General features: G+C 42.4%; 1 protein-coding gene across 2 annotated transcripts in view; it reads right to left on the bottom strand.

Moving 5' to 3' along the window:
- The window catches only part of ZNF582 (zinc finger protein 582), a 39,090-nt gene extending 32,583 nt beyond the window's left edge, over positions 1-6,507 (bottom strand). The window contains exons 1-5 of one of the 2 annotated variants that reach the window (XM_004480118.5): positions 6,415-6,501; positions 4,503-4,567; positions 4,323-4,406; positions 2,964-3,090; positions 2,371-2,466 (exon numbers count right to left, since the gene is read on the bottom strand). In XM_004480118.5, coding sequence (XP_004480175.2) covers positions 2,371-2,466; positions 2,964-3,090; positions 4,323-4,331 — 232 coding nt within the window. In that variant the 5' untranslated portion in view covers positions 4,332-4,406; positions 4,503-4,567; positions 6,415-6,501. Of the gene's footprint in view, positions 1-2,370; positions 2,467-2,963; positions 3,091-4,322; positions 4,407-4,502; positions 4,568-6,414 lie in introns of both variants that reach the window. The other variant, XM_058280925.2, reaches the window with a different exon arrangement.
- Positions 6,508-18,219: the final 11,712 nt, after the last annotated feature.

The raw sequence follows: 18,219 nt of genomic DNA, 5'->3' as shown, positions 1-18,219 counted from the left end.
CTGGATGGTGCTTCGGGGGTGGTCGCCGGACATTGTGAATCCTCACAGGGCCTACATGATGGAGTGGAGGAGAGTATGGGCCATGATGTGAACCAATGTATATGAGGTGCAGAGGTGCCCAAAGATGTGCTTACCAAGTCCGGTGGATGTGTCGTGATGGTGGGAGTGTTGTTGGGGGGGGGGAGAGGGGGGGTGGGGGGGTGGGGTTGGATGGGACCTCACATGTATATTTTTAATGTAATGTTGTTACAAAGTCAATAAAAAATAAAAAAATTTAAAAAAAAAAAAAAAAAAAAAAAAAGAGTGAAAAGGCAGCCAACACAATGGCAGAAAATATTTGGAAAAAAAAAAAAAAAAAAAAATACTTATGGGGAGCAGATGTAGCTCAGTGGTTAAGTGCCTGCTTCCACTGGATTTGATCCCTGGTACCTCCTCAAAAAAAAAAATATATATATATATATACACACATACAAACACACGTGTGCACGTGCCATATATGTAGATATACGGACTGATTTCTAAAATAATCCAAGATGGAATAATACCAATTTTAGGGGTGAGACTTTACTTTCTTTTACATATATTTACATATATTGCCTTTTGATGATAGTTGCTTTTAAATTAAAAAGGTATTTGAGGGAACAGAGATGCCTCAAGCCATTGGGCACCTCCCTCCCGCATGTGAGGTCCTGGGTTCAGTTCCCAGTACCTCCTCAAAAGAAGATGAGCACACAACGAACAGACACAGAGAAAGCAAGCATAAACAACAAGGGGGTGGGGGAGAAATAAATTCTTAAAAAAAAAGTATTTGACTAGTTGTGTGTATAATGTTAACTTACATTCTGACTCTCCTGATATGCCTCTTTTCTTAGTCCTTCCCTTCCTTACCTGTCATCCCAAGAAGCCTAGAACTAAAATGCTTGATATGAAAACCTCCATCAGGTATGTGAAAACCATGACAAAGTTCTTTTCTTTAATGTACACAGTACAAAGAAAAATATAAATCCGATGGCATTCAGAAGTATGGTGTGCTGGACTGCGTTAATGATCTGAGGCTGGAGGGGAAGGATACAGAAAGGGCAGCGATGCCAAGTCCCAAGCCAGTCTTACTGGATGGGTTAAGTTCAAGGTGCCTTTGAATTCTAAGTGGAGGTGTGGAAAAGGCAGCTGGATGCAGGTATTTAGAGTACAAGATACTAAAATCTAAAGCTAAAACTAGAAGCTAAATACTAAATACTAATTTGTACTTTCAACAGAACTTTCTGTGATGATGGAAATTTTCTCTGTGTATAAAACAGTAGCCATGAACCACAGTGTGGCTACTGAGCATTTAAAATGTGGTAAATGCAAATGAGGTACTGAGTTTTTTAATTTACGCAAGTTTAATTAAATTAAATGTAAAGGGCCACAAGCGGCTAATGGTTCCAAATTAGCACAGGTTTGGATGATATTCGTAGCATGGCATGGCAGTTTGAGATTATTTATGAATCCCAAAAAGAGAGAGTATGTTCGTAAACTGGTATGTTCCTCTAGGTGTGATACATACTGTCTGAATGCATTAGATTCAGCTGACATGTCTTGATTAAAATACCTGTTAAGATCAGGCCTTTGATTTGTCCATGTGAGTAGGGCATGACTCAGGGTTGAGTCCCAGCCTCCTTGGTGGGCTGATATAAATGGGCACTCATTCAAGAAGACATACGGAAGAGGAGAGAACTTGGTCATTTCAGTCCTGCCATGTGACAGTAAGGAGAAGCCCCAAACAGCTAAAGCCCCAAGAAGAGAGATGAGCCATTTGCCTGATAGTTTACAGCAGAACAGAACAGGGCAGCTGAGCAGCTGAGAAGGCCCGAGAGACCAGGCAGAGATCACCTGCCATCTTGCTTCAACACGTGGTAAGAGATTTTGTTGAGAAAGCAGCCTTGAGGTCAACTCTTTAGGGTCTTACTTCAAATAAATACCCTTTATAAAAAAGATTTCTGGGACTTTGCATCAGCACCCCTTTGGCTGACTGATATAAATGGTAAAAGAAAAGACCCATGAGGGATGGAAATAAACAGAAAAGAAGGGGCCCAGCCTGTGCACTGGGTGCACCAACCTTTAGAGTAGGTAAGGAACATCCGCCTAAGGAGGCTCAGGAACATTTAATGAGGCAGGCAGAGAACCAAAAGGCAGTGATGACCCAAATACACAGAAAGGTCTCAGGAAGCTGCAATCACCTTTATCAACGGCTAATGACAAGCTGAGGAAGATGGTGACTGGAGACCTGACCTCTGAATGTAGGAACTATGAGGGAAGATTTTCTAACTCAAAGGACCTGGTTCTTTACCAACCGGCTGGCCTGTTAACTTCCCATGATGCCTCACTCACCTGGGCATAGACCTCCTGTGGCCGCCCTCTCCACCATCCAGGGCTCTTTACCTTGCTCCAGGAAGGAGATCACATCAGGTTTGGAAATGGCAACACCTGGACAGGAGGAAAAAAAATGCCACCTGGTTATGGTGGAGGGGCCCCAGAATTTAGATCAAGAACCTGGTCACTGAGCAGGAAGGGTCATATGAAGGTCACCTGAGGGTTGGGAAAAATGCAGCATCAGCTGATGGAGCTGCTCTTTAAAATAACCACTCAATGATGCAACCAAGAGACAGGAGGAAACAAAACAAGAGATGCAACAAAGCAGGGAGTGGAGGTGGCTCAAGCAATTAGTGCCTCCTTCCCATACGGGAGGTTTCCAGTTCAGGTCCCAGTGCCTCCTAGAAGAGAAGACCAGCACACAACAAACAGACACAGCAAATGCATACAATGAAGGGGCGGGGAGAAATAAATAAATAAAATAAATCTTTAAAAATAAAATAACTACTCAAAAATGGCCAGTCAGGAAATGAAATGACACCCACAATTTGAAAGGGAAGAAACAGACATGACTGAAGGTAATCTCCAAACGAAGAAGCCAGTTCACCTACCCAGTGAGACAAGATTGCTGAAGGTCTCCAACATCACGTCTCTGTACAAATCCCTCTGAGCAGGTGCCAGCTCTTCCCATTCTTCTTGGGAGAAGACTACTGCAACATCACTAAACAGCACTGACCCCTGGAACAACAGCCACATATATAAATGTGTACTTCAGAGAAATATTTCACAATGGGTTGGGAGCAGACAGACAAGGTCTCTGCGGGAAAGGGTAGATGGTAAATAAGAAGGCTGGAGCAGAAGGCCCTGGTATGAGTGGGTGATGAGAAGGAACTATGCATGAGTAAAACAATGTTCAAGTATCCTTGAGCATTCCTTTTTACTACAAACCAGAAGCCCTGTACGCAGGTCTGGGATGAAAATTTAAATCCACTAATGGAGTTTTCCCAGTCCAAAAAATAATGTAATAAAGCACATGGCCTACTCTGTGTGTGGCATATAATGAATTCTCAATTAATGTGAGACCTACCATTTCTACCTTTAGGGAATAACAACAACAACAACAACAACAACAACAATTTTGATGGACTTTTCCCAAATAGTTTGTAAAATTTCTATCTTAGAAAATAGGCTATTCATTTAAGTTGAGAACTTCTTAGAGAAAAAATGTCAGGACAGATCACAAGCATTTTTCCTATGAGAAAAAAACTTGAATGAAGAGCACTTTTATTGACTATTTACTGACTTTATTTTTTTTATCACGTGAAAAGAATGACTCAACCATGTCTTATTTTGGATTCAGAGGTTGGATCAGATCTATTAAAGACTCTTCCAAGCTCTGATCACCCAGATTCTGAACAACTCATTCACCTAGGTGATCCATGACCTCCAGCTCTCCAATTTTCACTCTTGCTCTTAAGCTGAAGGAAGGTGACAGAGAATGATCCAGATTCAAATACTATGTTCAACCTCAAATTGAACCTTAATTCTGGCATCTAATCTCTCATGGAGTCCTAGATAAGCCCCAATCACACACCCACTCTACAAACCTTCCCAAACCCAATCTCACTACACATTTTTGAAATTAAGACCAACCAGTAACACCTCCCATGTGTGATGGCTCGTAGGTACTCATCTCCATCTCATCAAACCTCAGTTCCTCCAAGGGGAGCTCTCCTTTTCCTACAAAGAAATGGATTTCTGCCCCATCTGGTATCCTGGCAGAAGATCAAGCCATCAGGAGATGTGAATGTTGTACAGAAGGAATCCATGGGCGTTGGTCAAAAAGAGGGTCCGAGGTGCCTGGTCCTCATACTCCATAAAATGGGAGCCCCTGAGAACCATATTCCTGAATGACACCCGGATGGGAAGCTCCAGAAGGAAAGCAATGTTTACGTGATTTTAAAACTCACGAGGGACATGACTTGGAATTTCAAGAGCTGATAAGTCCTCTTCCTGGTTCCTATCTTGAAGGACAGACTCCTGAGGTGGCAGAGCTGGGGGAGGAAAGAGCACACATGAGAAGCCAGGCTTGCCTCACAGCCCTCAGAAGGCCCACAGGACAATCCTGTATCCCTTTGTTCCCCAGTCACCACAAAAATTGGAGTTGGGACATACTGTGGTCCTCACCCAACCCCAGGAAACCAAGCTTCAGCTCCTGCAAGGAGACAGGGAATCAGTGGCCCTGTTCGCTCCCATTTCCCCTAGGCTCCCCAAGATTCCACCTTGTTGCTGTTGCAAATCTGAGCCCAGGATGCCCACTTAGGCTCAGGAGAGGCCACACTGGTACTCAAGGACAGGAATGCTGTTTTTAGGCAGGCCAGGGAGCGTAAAGTGCCTGCCTGATCCGCACAGCCCAAGCCCAGGATAAAGTCTCAGAATCAGGCTGCCAAAACGTAATACCTCTAGAAGTCTCCCTGGCTGTTTTCCCAACTTCCAAATTCATAAAGGGCCCACAGCCTAATCTCAGGGCTCCTGGATACTACCTGCTTCAAGTCAACAAATGAAATGGGGACGTAGAACACAAACCTGCGCAATAATATTCACTAAGAACAGAACCAAGAATTAGTACATAACTGTCCACAAATAGGCAAGTGGTGGAATCATGTTTAGCACAGTCACGTAATGGAATGTTAAGCAACTATCAAAAATAATGTTGGAGGTGGGGCAACCAATCAGAATCACAAATAGCTAGGAGAAGGAAAAGTCTTAAAAACACCTGGCCTGGAGGCCCGTGCTTGTCTCACCCTGTCTCACTGGCACCCATGCCTTGGATGTGTACTTCTGTTTTCTTGTTTCTTAGTTTCTTAATAAATGGGGTTTTTTTTGGAGGTAGCAAGGCCTGCAACTTCCTAAGTGGGAAGCTGGCGTTCGACCCCTGAGTTGGATTTTTCCTTTGTTTGCTTCTTGCTCATTTTTGTTTCTAGGAAGCACCAGGAGCCAAACTGGGACCTCCCATGTGGGAAGCAGCCACACAACAGTTTGAGCCACATCTGCTCTCCTTTACTAAACTCTACTCCCTTGCCTACCCTAACCAAAAAAAAAAAAAAAGACGCTGGGCAACATTAACTGATGAAAGATATTCACAACTTAAGCCTTTGTAATTGTGAAAAAAGTCAGCAGAAAAGTCAGATCAACCCCTCACCTGACACATGGGCTAAAAACAAAAGAATAATATTCAGAGTAATGTCACTTAACCATGTAAGTTCATCAGTAAGTAGAACTTTGTAAAGGAGCTTAGGACAGCACCTGGAGCATTACAAACAATTCTAAATGTGTAAATGAAATAATTACAAATGTTGCATAGCATTCAGTCGTTTTCTTTATTATGACACTTTTACAAGCATTCTTTGTATTAGTTCTGTAATATTTTATTTTATGGATGCCAGGCGATTTACTCAACCATTGCCCCATTGCCCTATTTGAACAAGATCATCTAAAATATTCCCAAGTGTAAGAGTCTCTGCCTCTACAATAGTAATTCTGTTTTGAGGGGTGAGGGGAGGTACTAGGGTCAACCTGGAATTTCATATGTCAGAAGCAGGTGCTCAACCACTTGAGCAACATTCGCTCTCCTATACTAGTAAGTCTAAATCTTTCGGGGTCTTGTAACTCCTTGAACATCTCTGGAAACAAGACTTTGTCCCAGATTTAAAAAAAAAAAGAGAGACAGAGAGAGAAGAGAAGCGAAAAGAAAAGAAAAAAAAAGACAAAGAGAAAAGAAAAAAAGTCACGCATGCAAATGAATGCAAAACGTCCGCATCCATTTTCAGCCAACACACAGTCAAGGGCTTCGGGACCCGGGCTTGGCGCCTGGACGCCGAAAGGGGGCGAGAGCGGGCGCGCGCCGCGGGGCCGACGGGATATGTAGTTCAGAGCCAGGAAAACCGCAGAGCGACCCTGGGGCGAGACGTCCCGGTTCTGCCCAGGCCCGAGACCGGCTCGGCTGCGGAGCCCGCCCCGGCACGGGCTCCGGAGCGCCTCGCAAGCTCCGGAGCCGCTCACCTGCCGCCTCTCTGGGTCCTGCTCCCGCCGCGACCGCGCTCCCGGCAGCCCGCGGCGCAGGGACTCCTCGACGCCGGCGGACTTGCCGCCGGGAGCCGGAAGATGGCGCAGGCGCACAACGTCCGCCGGCGCGGCCTCGCGATTGGCCGGCGCCGCGGCGCCCTCTGGGAAGTGTAGTTTCTGGGCTCCCAGGTCAGGCGCGGGCGGGCGCGGAGGCGCGGGCGGGCGAGCGGCGGCACGCGGGGCTCTCGTGGCGAAGCGTGCTGGGTTGGGTTATGACCCGCCAAAAGCGCGTAACGGAGAAATCACCACTGCTGTGGAACAGCGTTTTACGAGAATGTTTGCAGGGACAAAAAGCCCACGGGTTTACCTGGGCACTACTTTAAAACCTTACTTCTGTGTTGAAATGTGAAATAATAAAGGAAAATGGAAAACAAAAACAAAAAAAAACCCGGGGGCTTTCCTGTTACGGGGTGGCAGCCCTCGCCATTCTCCTCGGCGACTGGGGACTTGGGCGGGAAGGCGAGGACCCTGAACTTCCCACGGCGGGTGGCCCGGCCCCGGGGTGCGGATGTCCCGGATGCTGGTGGGGCCGCGTCAGGCGACTCCTGCCCTGTCCAGGGCGGCACAGTGTCCCCGAGGCAGGCCCGGAGGCCAGTGCGCCTGCCTCCTGCTTTTCCGCCGCGTCTGTGACCTCTGCGGTGTGGTAGTTAAGAGTGTGGACTCGGGAGCTGGGTTCCAGTCCGGTTTGCCTCCGTTGCCTCAGTTTCCTCACTTGAAGATGAGGATGATAATGGCACGTACCTCCTTGAGCTGCTGGAAGGACTAAATGAGTTAATCTATGCAAAGTGTTGCTGCTGCTTCTGAAAAGGATGACGGTGCTTTCTGTCTCTGAAGATGCTTTTTCCAGGAGACCCACCAAATTGCCTCTTCACAGCCTCTTCAAGAGAAGATAGAGGGAGCAAATATAGCTCAGTGGTTGAGCACCTGATGTCCACGGTCCTGTGTTCAATCTCGGTACCTCCTAAAACAAAAAAAGACAGAGGCAGCATTTCCATTGCAGGCACAATGATGTAGTGGAAAGAGCACTTATTTTAGAGTCAGACAGCTGTGGGTGCAAATACCAGCTGGTCCATTCAGGTTCTTTAATGCTGATCTAAAGGTTTTTTGATCCATAAAAGGAGGCCTGTCATGGCTGGGCTTGCAGCTTTCTACTTAGGATCAAATTGCACAATGTAATAAAATCAAAGCTCAGAGCTTAGGTTTTACTGATTACTGATATTGAGACAAATTTTAAGCAAGAATTGTCGAATTTCATGCTGTAAACTTACAGCTCAAGGAGACAAGAGTTGTACATTTGTCTTACCTGGGCTTCTTCACAGTACGGGACAGTGTTATGAGTTCGAGAATAGAGGAGCACTGCAAAAAGTAATGATTTTTCCTATATTCACTGGTCCTGAACTCCGTTTGAAATCCCGTCGGGGTGTGTGTGTGTGCGCGTGCATGCATCTAAGTGCCCGCCTTCTCTCAGCTTTCTTTGCACCATTTATATCATCTCAGAATTCTCAATCTTCTGGAGAGGAATTCAGAAATTGTTGAAATGGCCACTTCAATTCTGAAAATTTTACGGAATGTAATAGAACTGTTTCCATTTAACAAATGATTTTTAAGAAAATCTGCGTAAGAGATGTGATAATTTTAAAAAAGTTAGAAGGTACTCAAACAAAAGAGGATAAATTAATTATTGTTCATAATCCCACAATCTAGAGATAATCACAGTTAAAATTTGAGGGCATAATTTTCCAACCTTGTTCTACTCAGTTGTTTACCTTTCTATTTGTCTTTCAATTTTGATATTATCCTTTTTAAAAGGAGTACATGCCACATAGTCCTAAGGAAAGTGCTTTTCATACCTGAAATTAGTCATGAACATATTTCACATATTAAACACTTATCTGTAATTAAATTATCCTTGCTCCATTTTCCATTCCATACTGTCAGCACTTATGCTAGTCTTAGACTAATTAGGCTTCTCCCCTGTCCTCCTCTTGGACTAGTCTACCCTCACTCCATTCCAGCCACAGAACACCTTGCTTTTCCTTTTTTTTTTTTTATTAAAGATTTATTTATTTATTTAATTCCCCCCTCCCCCGGTTGTCTCTTCTCTGTGTCTATTTGCTGCGTCTTGTTTCTTTGTCCGCTTCTGTTGTTGTCAGTGGCACGGGAAGTGTGGGCGGCGCCATTCCTGGGCAGGCTGCACTTTCTTTGGCGCTAGGCGGCTCTCCTTACGGGGTGCACTCCTTGCGCGTAGGGTGGCACGGCACTCCCTGCGGGCATCAACACTGCGCATGGGCCAGCTCCACACAGGTCAAGGAGGCCCGGGGTTTGAACCGCGGACCTCCTATGTGGTAGGCGGACGCCCTAACCACTGGGCCAAGTCCGTTTTCCGCTTTTCCTTAAACAAGCCAAGCAAGCCCCAGCTGCTCCTCCCCCTGGAATGCTCCTCTCTCTATATCTGCTTGGCTAATGTACTCACTTCTTTTCAAGTCTTGGTTGAGTCTCTAACCACCCTATTTAAATGCCTATAATCCATTTACAAAGGTTCTAACCACTGTTCACGTTTGGTTATTTTCTTTCAAACCTCACGATCTTCACGCACGCATTAAAGTGCAATTTTTTCTACACAAAAATACTGGCAAATTAATGTCTGGGTAAAGACATTTTTTTTTCCACTGTGTATATTAAAAATATTCACAATTCAAAAATATGGTAAAAACCATGAAAGTAGTTCTCTAAATAATGTGAAAATTAGGATATAACAAAATTGGTGATTGGTTCTGATCCTCAAAAGCACAACCTGGTATTATTTAATGTATTTATTTCTCCCCACCCCCTGGTTGTTTGCACTTGCTGTGTCTGTCTTATTTGTTCCTTTTAGGAGGCACTGGGTACTGAACCCAGGACCTCTGATGTGGGAGTGAGGCACCTAAACCCTTAAGCCACTTCTGTGTCCTGCTTTTTGTTGTGTCTCTCATTATGTTTTTCTTCATGTCTCTTGTCTCGTTAGCTTGCCACGCCTGCCCATCCTGCCAGCTGGCTGTCTTGCTTGTCTTCTTCAGGAGGCACCAGGAGCCTCTGCTCCCTGCTTTGTTGTGTTCTTCATTTTGTTTTTCCTCTTGTGTCTCTTGTGGCATCGTCTTGCTGAGTCACCTTGCTGTACCTTCCCATCACACCAGCTCGCTGTCTTCTTTAGGAGGCACCGGGAATCAAACCACAGACCTCCCATGTGGTAGGCGGGAACTCTTTCTTGGGCCACATCTGCTTCCTCTGGCATTTCATTAGTGTTTCATTAACTGTGACCTTACATTTCATGCTGCTACTGACATTTTTGGAGTCTATGTATTGTGTTATGACAGGGTTTTTCTTTAAGTCTCACATGAATTGTTCAGTCCTGAGAAATGCATTTTTTAATTTAACAATATAAAGGGTGAATACTGTTCCAGTATAATTTTTTCAGGTTTTTTCCTGTTATTATTGTTTTTTAAACCTTTTCCCTCCATAGGCACCTTGCTTCCCAGTATATTTCCACTTCTGTGCTTATTCCTATTGTCATGTTCGGTTATTTCCTTAGGAAAAAATTTTAAAAATGGAACTGCTTCCTGAAAGGATATAGTTTTATTAATGCAAAATTGCTCTCCTGTAAATCTGTGTTTTCTGTAATCCAGCCAGCGGAGTATGAGCTGTGTCTATTTCTTCACACCACTGCCAGCCCTAATAACGTTTGTATTAATCGCCCAAAGGCGGTGCTGAAGCAAAGCACCAGAAGTCTGCTGACTTTCATAAAGGATATTTATTTGGGGTAAAAACGTACAGTTACAAGGCCCTGAAGAGTCCAACCTTGGGTTGCTTTCTCACCCTAAATTACCTGCCACGTGTTGAAGCAAGGTGGTGGGCAACACCTGCAAGGGCTCAGCCTTCCTCTCTGCTCTCAAGGCTCCGTGAGCCCAGCTTCTCCAGATCTCAGCTGGAGGCTGGCACAGGGCTCAGCTGCTTTGTTCTCTTCAGCTGCAAACTGTCAGGCGAGTGGCTCAGCTCTCCCTAAACCTCCAGCATCAAAACTAATTCTCTCCTCTGCTGAGTCTTCTACTGTGTGTTCTCTTTGAATGTCCGTTTATATAGCCCACCAAGAAGGTGAGAACTCAGCCCCGAGTCACCCTAACGACCTGGTCAAATGAAAGCCCTAATCTTGATTTAATCAAGTAAATGTAAAACCTTTGAATTTAATACAATCAAAGAATACAATAATGCTATCATTATTATGCTTTACACTTTCTTCATTACTGATTTTGAAGAGCATCTTTTTGAATATTTACTGACCATTTTTTTGTTATTGAAATATGCTTATTTCATATGCTTTTTCCAGTTTACTAAGGGAATGTTGTCAGCTTAAATTCACAATTTCAAAATTCTTGACTTATTAGGATCATCTGTCTCATATGTTTTAGAAATAGTAAAATATTCCCTTGTTTATTATCTTCATTTTCTCCCATTGACATTTTTATTATGTAGTTATATATTTCAATCTTTTTCTTTATAGTGTTTTTTGCATTTTTAAAAAAGATGTGTTTTATTTATTTCTTTTCCCCCCACCCTTCATTGTTTGCACTCACTGCTTTCTGTGTCTGCTCATCTGCTTTTTTAGGAGGCACTGGGAACTGAACCCAGGACCTCCCATGTAAGTCACCCAGTCACTCAAGCCACCTCTGCTCCTTGCTTGTTGTGTCTCTGATTGTGTTTTTCCTCTTTGTGTCTCTTTGTTGCATCAGCTCGCTGTCTTGCTCATCTTCTTTAGGAGGCACTGGGAACTGAACCCAGGACCTCCCATGTGGTAGGCAGGTACCCAACTGCTTGAGCCACATCTGCTTCCCTGGATTATGTTTTAAAAGATGTTCCTCATCCCAAGAATACATAAAATATATTTTCTTCTAGAACTTTTGACCTATCAACATTTGACATAATCACTCCTTTCTTGATACCCTTTCCTTAATTAGCTTCCTATATACTGCATTCTCTGGTTGCTGTTCTTGTTTTCCTATTTCACTGTTTGTTCCCACTTTTCCTTTTCTATATCTTCCTTTCCTCCTTGATTTCTTAACTTTGTAATGTCCTAGGGCTGAACCCTGACCTTTTCTTTTCTCTATCTACATTCACTCCCTTTGCAATCTTATAGTCTTAATTAGCATCTGTACACTACCAGCAAATATGTATATTCAGCTGAAAGCTCTCATCTGAGTGCCAGAATCATATAGCAGATCACCTACTCAATAGCTCCACTCAGATGTCTAATAAAATTCTCAAAGTTAATATGTAGACTCTTCTAGGCTGTCAAAAAAGACATCCTGGGTTCTTGGATAGAATGTCTCAAAGATGTTACTCCTTAAGTTAATTTAGAAATTTAACGTAAACCTGATGAAAATATCTAAAACCTTATTTCCCTCCTTGGAAATGGACAAATGGATACTAAAGTTCAAATTTAAAATAGCTAGGAATACCCTATTATATATTAAAACATCTAAAAAGCTTCTATAATTAGAACTGTGTGATATTGGCATACGTATTGGCAGAACAATAGAATAGAATACAATAGAATAGAATACTATCAAATACAGAAGGAAATTTGGTGTATAATAAAGATGATCAATCGCTGGGGGTAAAGATGGACTTTTAAATGAATAATGTTGAGGAACATCTGGATAGCCATTTGGAAAAAAGAAAATTGGATTCATACTTCATATCATGCAAAAGAATAAACTCCAAATGGATCAAGGTTTAAATTAAACCATACAAGTGTCAAGCAACTCCTAAGCTGGATTTGGTAGATTTATTTTCACAGTAGGTGGTTGTATTGATTTTGGAACTATTTTTTGTACATTGTAGTAATATAACCTATGCACGATCAAACTTACCTAATTCTGTATCCAAGTTTGCCTAGTTTCTGGAAAGCCAACTAAATGATAGAGACCCTAAAAGCTTTGAATATTCAGAAAGGATGTAGACTGAACGTGCATTCTGTATCCAAGTTTCCTGGGGGCTCGTCTGGGATCGCTATGAAGGCCAGAGATGGCAACAGTTGATTGCCCCTTTCTAACGCCTCTGAGGAAGTCAGGAGGGCCCAGGCGAACCCTAGTCCAGGGTGCTCCTGGACCCCTTTTAGTTCAGAAAGAGGTTGTGGGCTCCACTAGAGCCCTTCTGGAAAAAATACCAGAGGCACTGAAGGGTCTAAAGGAAATTCTGAGAATGAAAAAGGAGCTCTGCATGCCAAATGGGTAAGACCCCCGGGGGCATAATATAAGAAAAGCCTATCTGTGAACATTAGAAGGGGGGCCTGATCAACTCCCAAGAGGAAGCAAAAGTTTTGGGGGATGCCATCTTCTCCAGGTCTAAAAAGAAAGAAAAAAAAAACCTAATGTTTGGTTTTAGGTGACTGTGGGCTGGCATCTGGTTTTGCCTTCACTGAGATAGGGAAGCTTTGGTTACAGTGGAAGAGGTGTTGATGGGTTTAAGTCCCGCTCCCTACCTCCCTAAGAAAAAGGCCTGTTGCCTCTTGTGCCTTTATTTTGGTTGCTCTTTCTCTCTATCCACTGCCATAGGAAATGAGGCATCAATATTCCAGTGATTTCCACTGGGATGCATCCTTAAGAATTGGTCTAAATTTGAAAGATCTTGGTTACAGAAAAATGAATTGGTTTTTGTCATAAAGCTTAGTCTGAATATGAATTGAGCAATGGAGAAGTTTAGCCAGAAATGTCTTTTAAATTTTTTTTAAAGATTTATTTATTTATTTCTCTCCCCTTCCCCCCTACCCCAGTTGTCTGTTCTCTGTGTCTATTTGCTGCGTCTTCTATGTCCATTTCTGTTGTTGTCAGTGGCCCGGGAATCTGTCTCCTTTTGTTGCGTCATCTTGTTGTGTCAGCTCTCCGTGTGTGTGGCACCATTCCTGGGCAGGCTGCACTTTCTTTTGCGCTGGGTGACTCTCCTGACAGGGTGCACTCATTATGAGTGGGGCTCCCCTATGCAGGGGACACCCCTGCGTGGCACGGCACTCCTTGCGCGCATCAGCACTGCACATGGGCCAGCTCCACACGGGTCAAGGAGGCCCGGGGTTTGAACCGTGGACCTCCCATGTGGTAGACGGACGCCCTAACCACTGGGCCAAGTCTGCCGCCTGTCTTTTAATTTTAATGCTGGATTGCAATTGAGTTTGTTTAAGGGTAGGCAAAGAATCCTGTTAGAAGTTCCCCCTTGCTAAAGTTGCAATAATTAACTAGCTGTAACTCAGTTCCCTCTGACATAAAGAAAGATAAGCCCCCTCCCCCCAGAGCCTATGACAGCACTTCCCAAAAGTTAAACAAAGAAACTTCCTAAAAGTAAAAGTAAAAAGTAGAATATTTGGAAATGGCCATACCAGAGAAGCAAAAATTATGAATCAAATTGATGGGCTTTGTGTTTCTGTCTGTGTGCCATGGCTTTTTAGTGTTTGTCCACTTATTAGATGCCAGTGTATGTTTTCACACCTCCAGATGGTGGTATTGAATTGTGTGAAATGGTGAACTTTGGTTAGGCTGGAACTCTGGTACGCCAGGTCAGTAGACTAAAAGGGTGTCTCTTCAGTCTTCCTAGAATGATAAGCACTGCTCTGGCATGCCAGTGGGCTCCCCATGAGAGTTCCTTCTGAGGAATCAGAAAGTTCTGCCTGCTGCTGGTCCACATGGCCACAGGGCAGCCTCTGTGTGGAACCCTGAACTCCAGTTAAGCTGGCGTGAAAAAATTAAAAAAGGAATAGGTAGATCCAAGGCCTAGAAACCTCATGTCGTGTTTCCTTAAAGAAATGAAAAACTACACCTCAAACTTCTCAGTTTAAACTCAGTCATGCCTATGAAAGATGTGAATAGTGATAAAAATAAAGAAACCTCACATGCCATCAGTTAAGGTCAAAAAGTTCCTAGAAATGCTAAAGGTATAAAATTCTTCTGTTTTAATCTGTGCATAACCTTGTTTTCAACTTTAAAATCTGTGTTTAACTTTGTGAGTTTGTTTGTGCCTAGGAAATCAGATTTGGGGTTCACCTGTTACAAGTTTGATAACAATGAAAGGTAACCTAAAAATGAATCTTTAAATGCCAGTACTGTCTTGCCAGTGGATTTAATGCATAAATCACAAGTGAAATTTATTTAATTGCTGGGAAAGCAGAAAAACTACACAAAGTTGTTACTAATAAAATTGTTTTAATTACTTAGTTAATAAATAAAGGTGCCCAAATTGATTATTTATTTATTTATTTCTCTCCCCTCCCCCCCAACCCCCCACCCTGGTTGTCTGTTCTGTGTGTCTATTTGCTGCGTCTTTTTCGTCTGCTTCTGTTGTTGTCAGCGGCAAGCGAATCCGTGTTTCTTTCTGTTGCGTCATCTTGCTGTGTCAGCTCTCTGTGTGTGTGGTGCCATTTTTTTTTAGGCAGGCTGCACTTTTCATGCTGGGTGGCTCTCCTTACAGGGTGCACTCCCTGCGTGTGGGGCTCCCCCATACTGGGGACACCCCTGCGTGGCACAGCACTCCTTGTGTGCATCAGCACTGAACATGGGCCAGCTCCACACGGATCAAGGAGGCCCGGGGTTCGAACCACAGACCTACCATGTGGTAGACAGATGCCCTAACTGCTGGGCCAAGTCCGTTTCCCCAAATTGATTTTAAGTAAAAACTTTCTAGAAACTAAGAGTTGAAATCATTGTATAAGTGCCTTTATATATATATATATATAAATTAATAACTGAAATTATAACAGAGTAGATGTAGCCTAGATTTCAGCTATTGTAATGGTAATCTTAAACTAATTTACCTTTGCTTGTGGCTACTTCAAGTCTATCTAGTACTTACTATAGTAATGGTAATTATAACTTAAACTTACCTTTAATTATGTTTTTTTATAACTAACTTCATCTAGCCCCTAGCCTTCAACTCTTGTGATGGTAATTATAAACTGAGTTTGCCTTTGTTTATGGTTACAGCAAGTCTGGCCCCACTCCTTGCCTCTGCTTATGGTTCTGAAGCAAAGAAAAATTGTCTCATAGCATTGAAAACATTTTGGGTATAAGCCATTAATTCAGAAAGCCACCAAGTGGGGAAACCATAAACCCCTAGTCTGGAGAAGCATGCAAAGAAAAGCCTTCAGGGAGATCTTTCAAGTGTTGTTTTAGGCTGAACTTGTTTTGTAAAAAAAAAGAGAAAAAAAAGAAAAGTTTTAAGTAACTAAGTTGTGTTTCTGTGTCAAACTATTCATGTCTGCCTATTTGCTCAGGGTGTATCTTCATACATCAGGATAATAATATCAAATTAACAAATAATTCTTTAAAAAACTCTATTCAAATTGTTAAAAATTAAATATGCAATTATATATGTAATAAATATTCCTAGAAACCAAATTAGGCTAAGCATTATGGAAAGGTCATATAAAAATCTGAATATAGAAACTACTGGAAAAGTGAAAACCTTTTTTTCTGAGCTGCTCTTTGATCTGCCAGTCCCCACGGCCTTCTCTTTGCAAGAGCTCTGAGGGAGGGACCAGGTTTGGCAGATGAAAATTCTGTCTTCTAGGCTGGGGAACGAAATCAGTTTTTCCTGTAGTTCCCCATCTAAAACCTTTTAACAGGGAAACGGACTTTGGCCCAGTGGTTAGAGTGTCCGTCTACCACATGGGAGGTCTGCGGTTCAAACCCCGGGCCTCCTTGACCCGTGTGGAGCTGGCCCATGCGCAGTGCTGATGTGCGCAAGGAGTGCCCTGCTACACAGGGGTGTCCCCACGTAGGGGAGCCCCACGCGCAAGGGGTGCACCCATGAGGAGAGCCGCCCAGCGCGAAGGAGGGAGCAGCCTGCCGAGGAATGGCTACGCCCACACTTCCCGTGCCGCTGACGACAACAGAAGCGGACAAAGAAACAAGACGCAGCAAAAAGACACAGAAAACAGACAACCGGGGGAGGGGGGAGTTAAATAAATAAAAATAAATCTTTAAAAAAAAAAAAACAAAAAACCTTTTAACAGCCTTAAAGAAGGGTAATTACTAATCCTATCACCAAATTTCAGTAAGTAAAGGAAAAGTCCTTGAAAGCCTTAAAAAGGTCCTTACTAAATTATGATTAAAGCCAATTAAATAATTATAACATATTCCAGATCCTACAAGTCAGAGGCTTTAAGATTATTCAGTTTTAGAATTTTATCAAAGACAAGATGCTTTAGCCCCCTGTAAAGAAATTTAAAAAAATTCTTTGTATAAACTATAACAGTTTCAATTTATTTAGCTTGGGTGTTATCTCTTTGGTTTATAAAATACCAAGTTAATAACGTAACATTATATGTATTAAGTCTTTAATATGATAAAATTCTAATGAAGTTAAGTTGAAGAAATGTAGATCTGCCCTCTCCTAAATGCATAAAGTAAAATCCATCAGTTGCTAACTGTAATCTAAGGTAAATTAACCAGTCTGTATAGTTGTTGTTTAATTATAAAGAGTTTGTAAAACCATCTTCTAAACTTAAGCATTTAAATAGCTAGTTCTAAAAAGCCATTATTACCTAAAACCTAAATTGATGTTAACAGCAAAAAGTAACTTCATAGCAATAAAACCTGTCTGAAAGTTACCTCAATGTGCATATTCAAATGGTGGTAATAAAAAGTTACCTTAATTCCATTGGAAATCTTCAGTTTTCATTTTAAAAATAGAAAAAGTAGTTTTTCCTCTACTACTAAAGTAAAATACCTGTGTAATTAACGTCTTCATGGTAAAAGTGTAAAAGTAAAAAGCAAAGTACTAAAAGTTCATTTAATATGTAACACATTGCATTAAAAATGTTTACAACATATATGAAAATCAAGAGATAGACTTCCAGATTGTCAAACTCTCTTGTGCATTCAAACCAGGCGTCCAGTACACTGCAGGGTACTTCTCCATATGAGTTATTGGCTAGGTTGGTCATTGACCCCTAAAACAATAGAAGTGTCTACTACATCTCTGGTCATGCTCCTGAAGGGGATGGGAACTACTTTGCAGTTTCAAACTCCTGCAGCAGCCAAAAATGCTTGGTACAGCCAAATGTACAATGGATATCACCTCCTGACTGGCAATATTTCATAGTGCCAAGAGCGCTATGCACCAGGCCGGTGGAATACTGGAATCCACTATCCTAGCTTCTCTCTAGGGTCAACACTGTGGCAGCTTCTGTGAAGAACATACAAAGTGGAGCAATGAATACCAGAGTACTGTAAGTAGAACTTAAACACAATTGGCACTATAGCTTGCTCCCATGGAGAAACAACCTGTATGGTATTGCAAACCTGAAACTTAAAGCTATTAATTGCAGCTCAAGGAGAAACTTATGCATTGTGTAGTAGATTAATTAGTATTAAATACTGTACCTATATCCTATTCTAAATATATCTCTAATGATTATGGTAATGCTTCTAGTAAATCATATGCAGAAAGACATTGAACATGTTAAAAGTCCTGGCCAACTTCATTTTCTAAGTAATTAATAAACATGATTGTGAAATAAAAAAAATGACAATCTTGTCTGAAAACAGTGGGGTCAACAGCCCTTTTAGTTAAAAAATCACCAAATTAACTTGGAGGCAACCACTCACAATCTTTACCCTACACCAGGTGAAGGATGTGCTTGAGTCCAGGGCCACCACTGGCTTACAGGTGGCCAGTTAATTAATACCAGGCTCAATTACCAAAAACCCCCAAGGTGCAGAT

Source organism: Dasypus novemcinctus, chromosome 18 (assembly GCF_030445035.2).
Source record: "Dasypus novemcinctus isolate mDasNov1 chromosome 18, mDasNov1.1.hap2, whole genome shotgun sequence".
In the NCBI taxonomy this organism is placed as follows: domain Eukaryota; kingdom Metazoa; phylum Chordata; class Mammalia; order Cingulata; family Dasypodidae; genus Dasypus; species Dasypus novemcinctus.
Note: the sequence above shows the minus strand (reverse complement) of the source record. Positions and strands in the feature narration are given on the sequence as shown.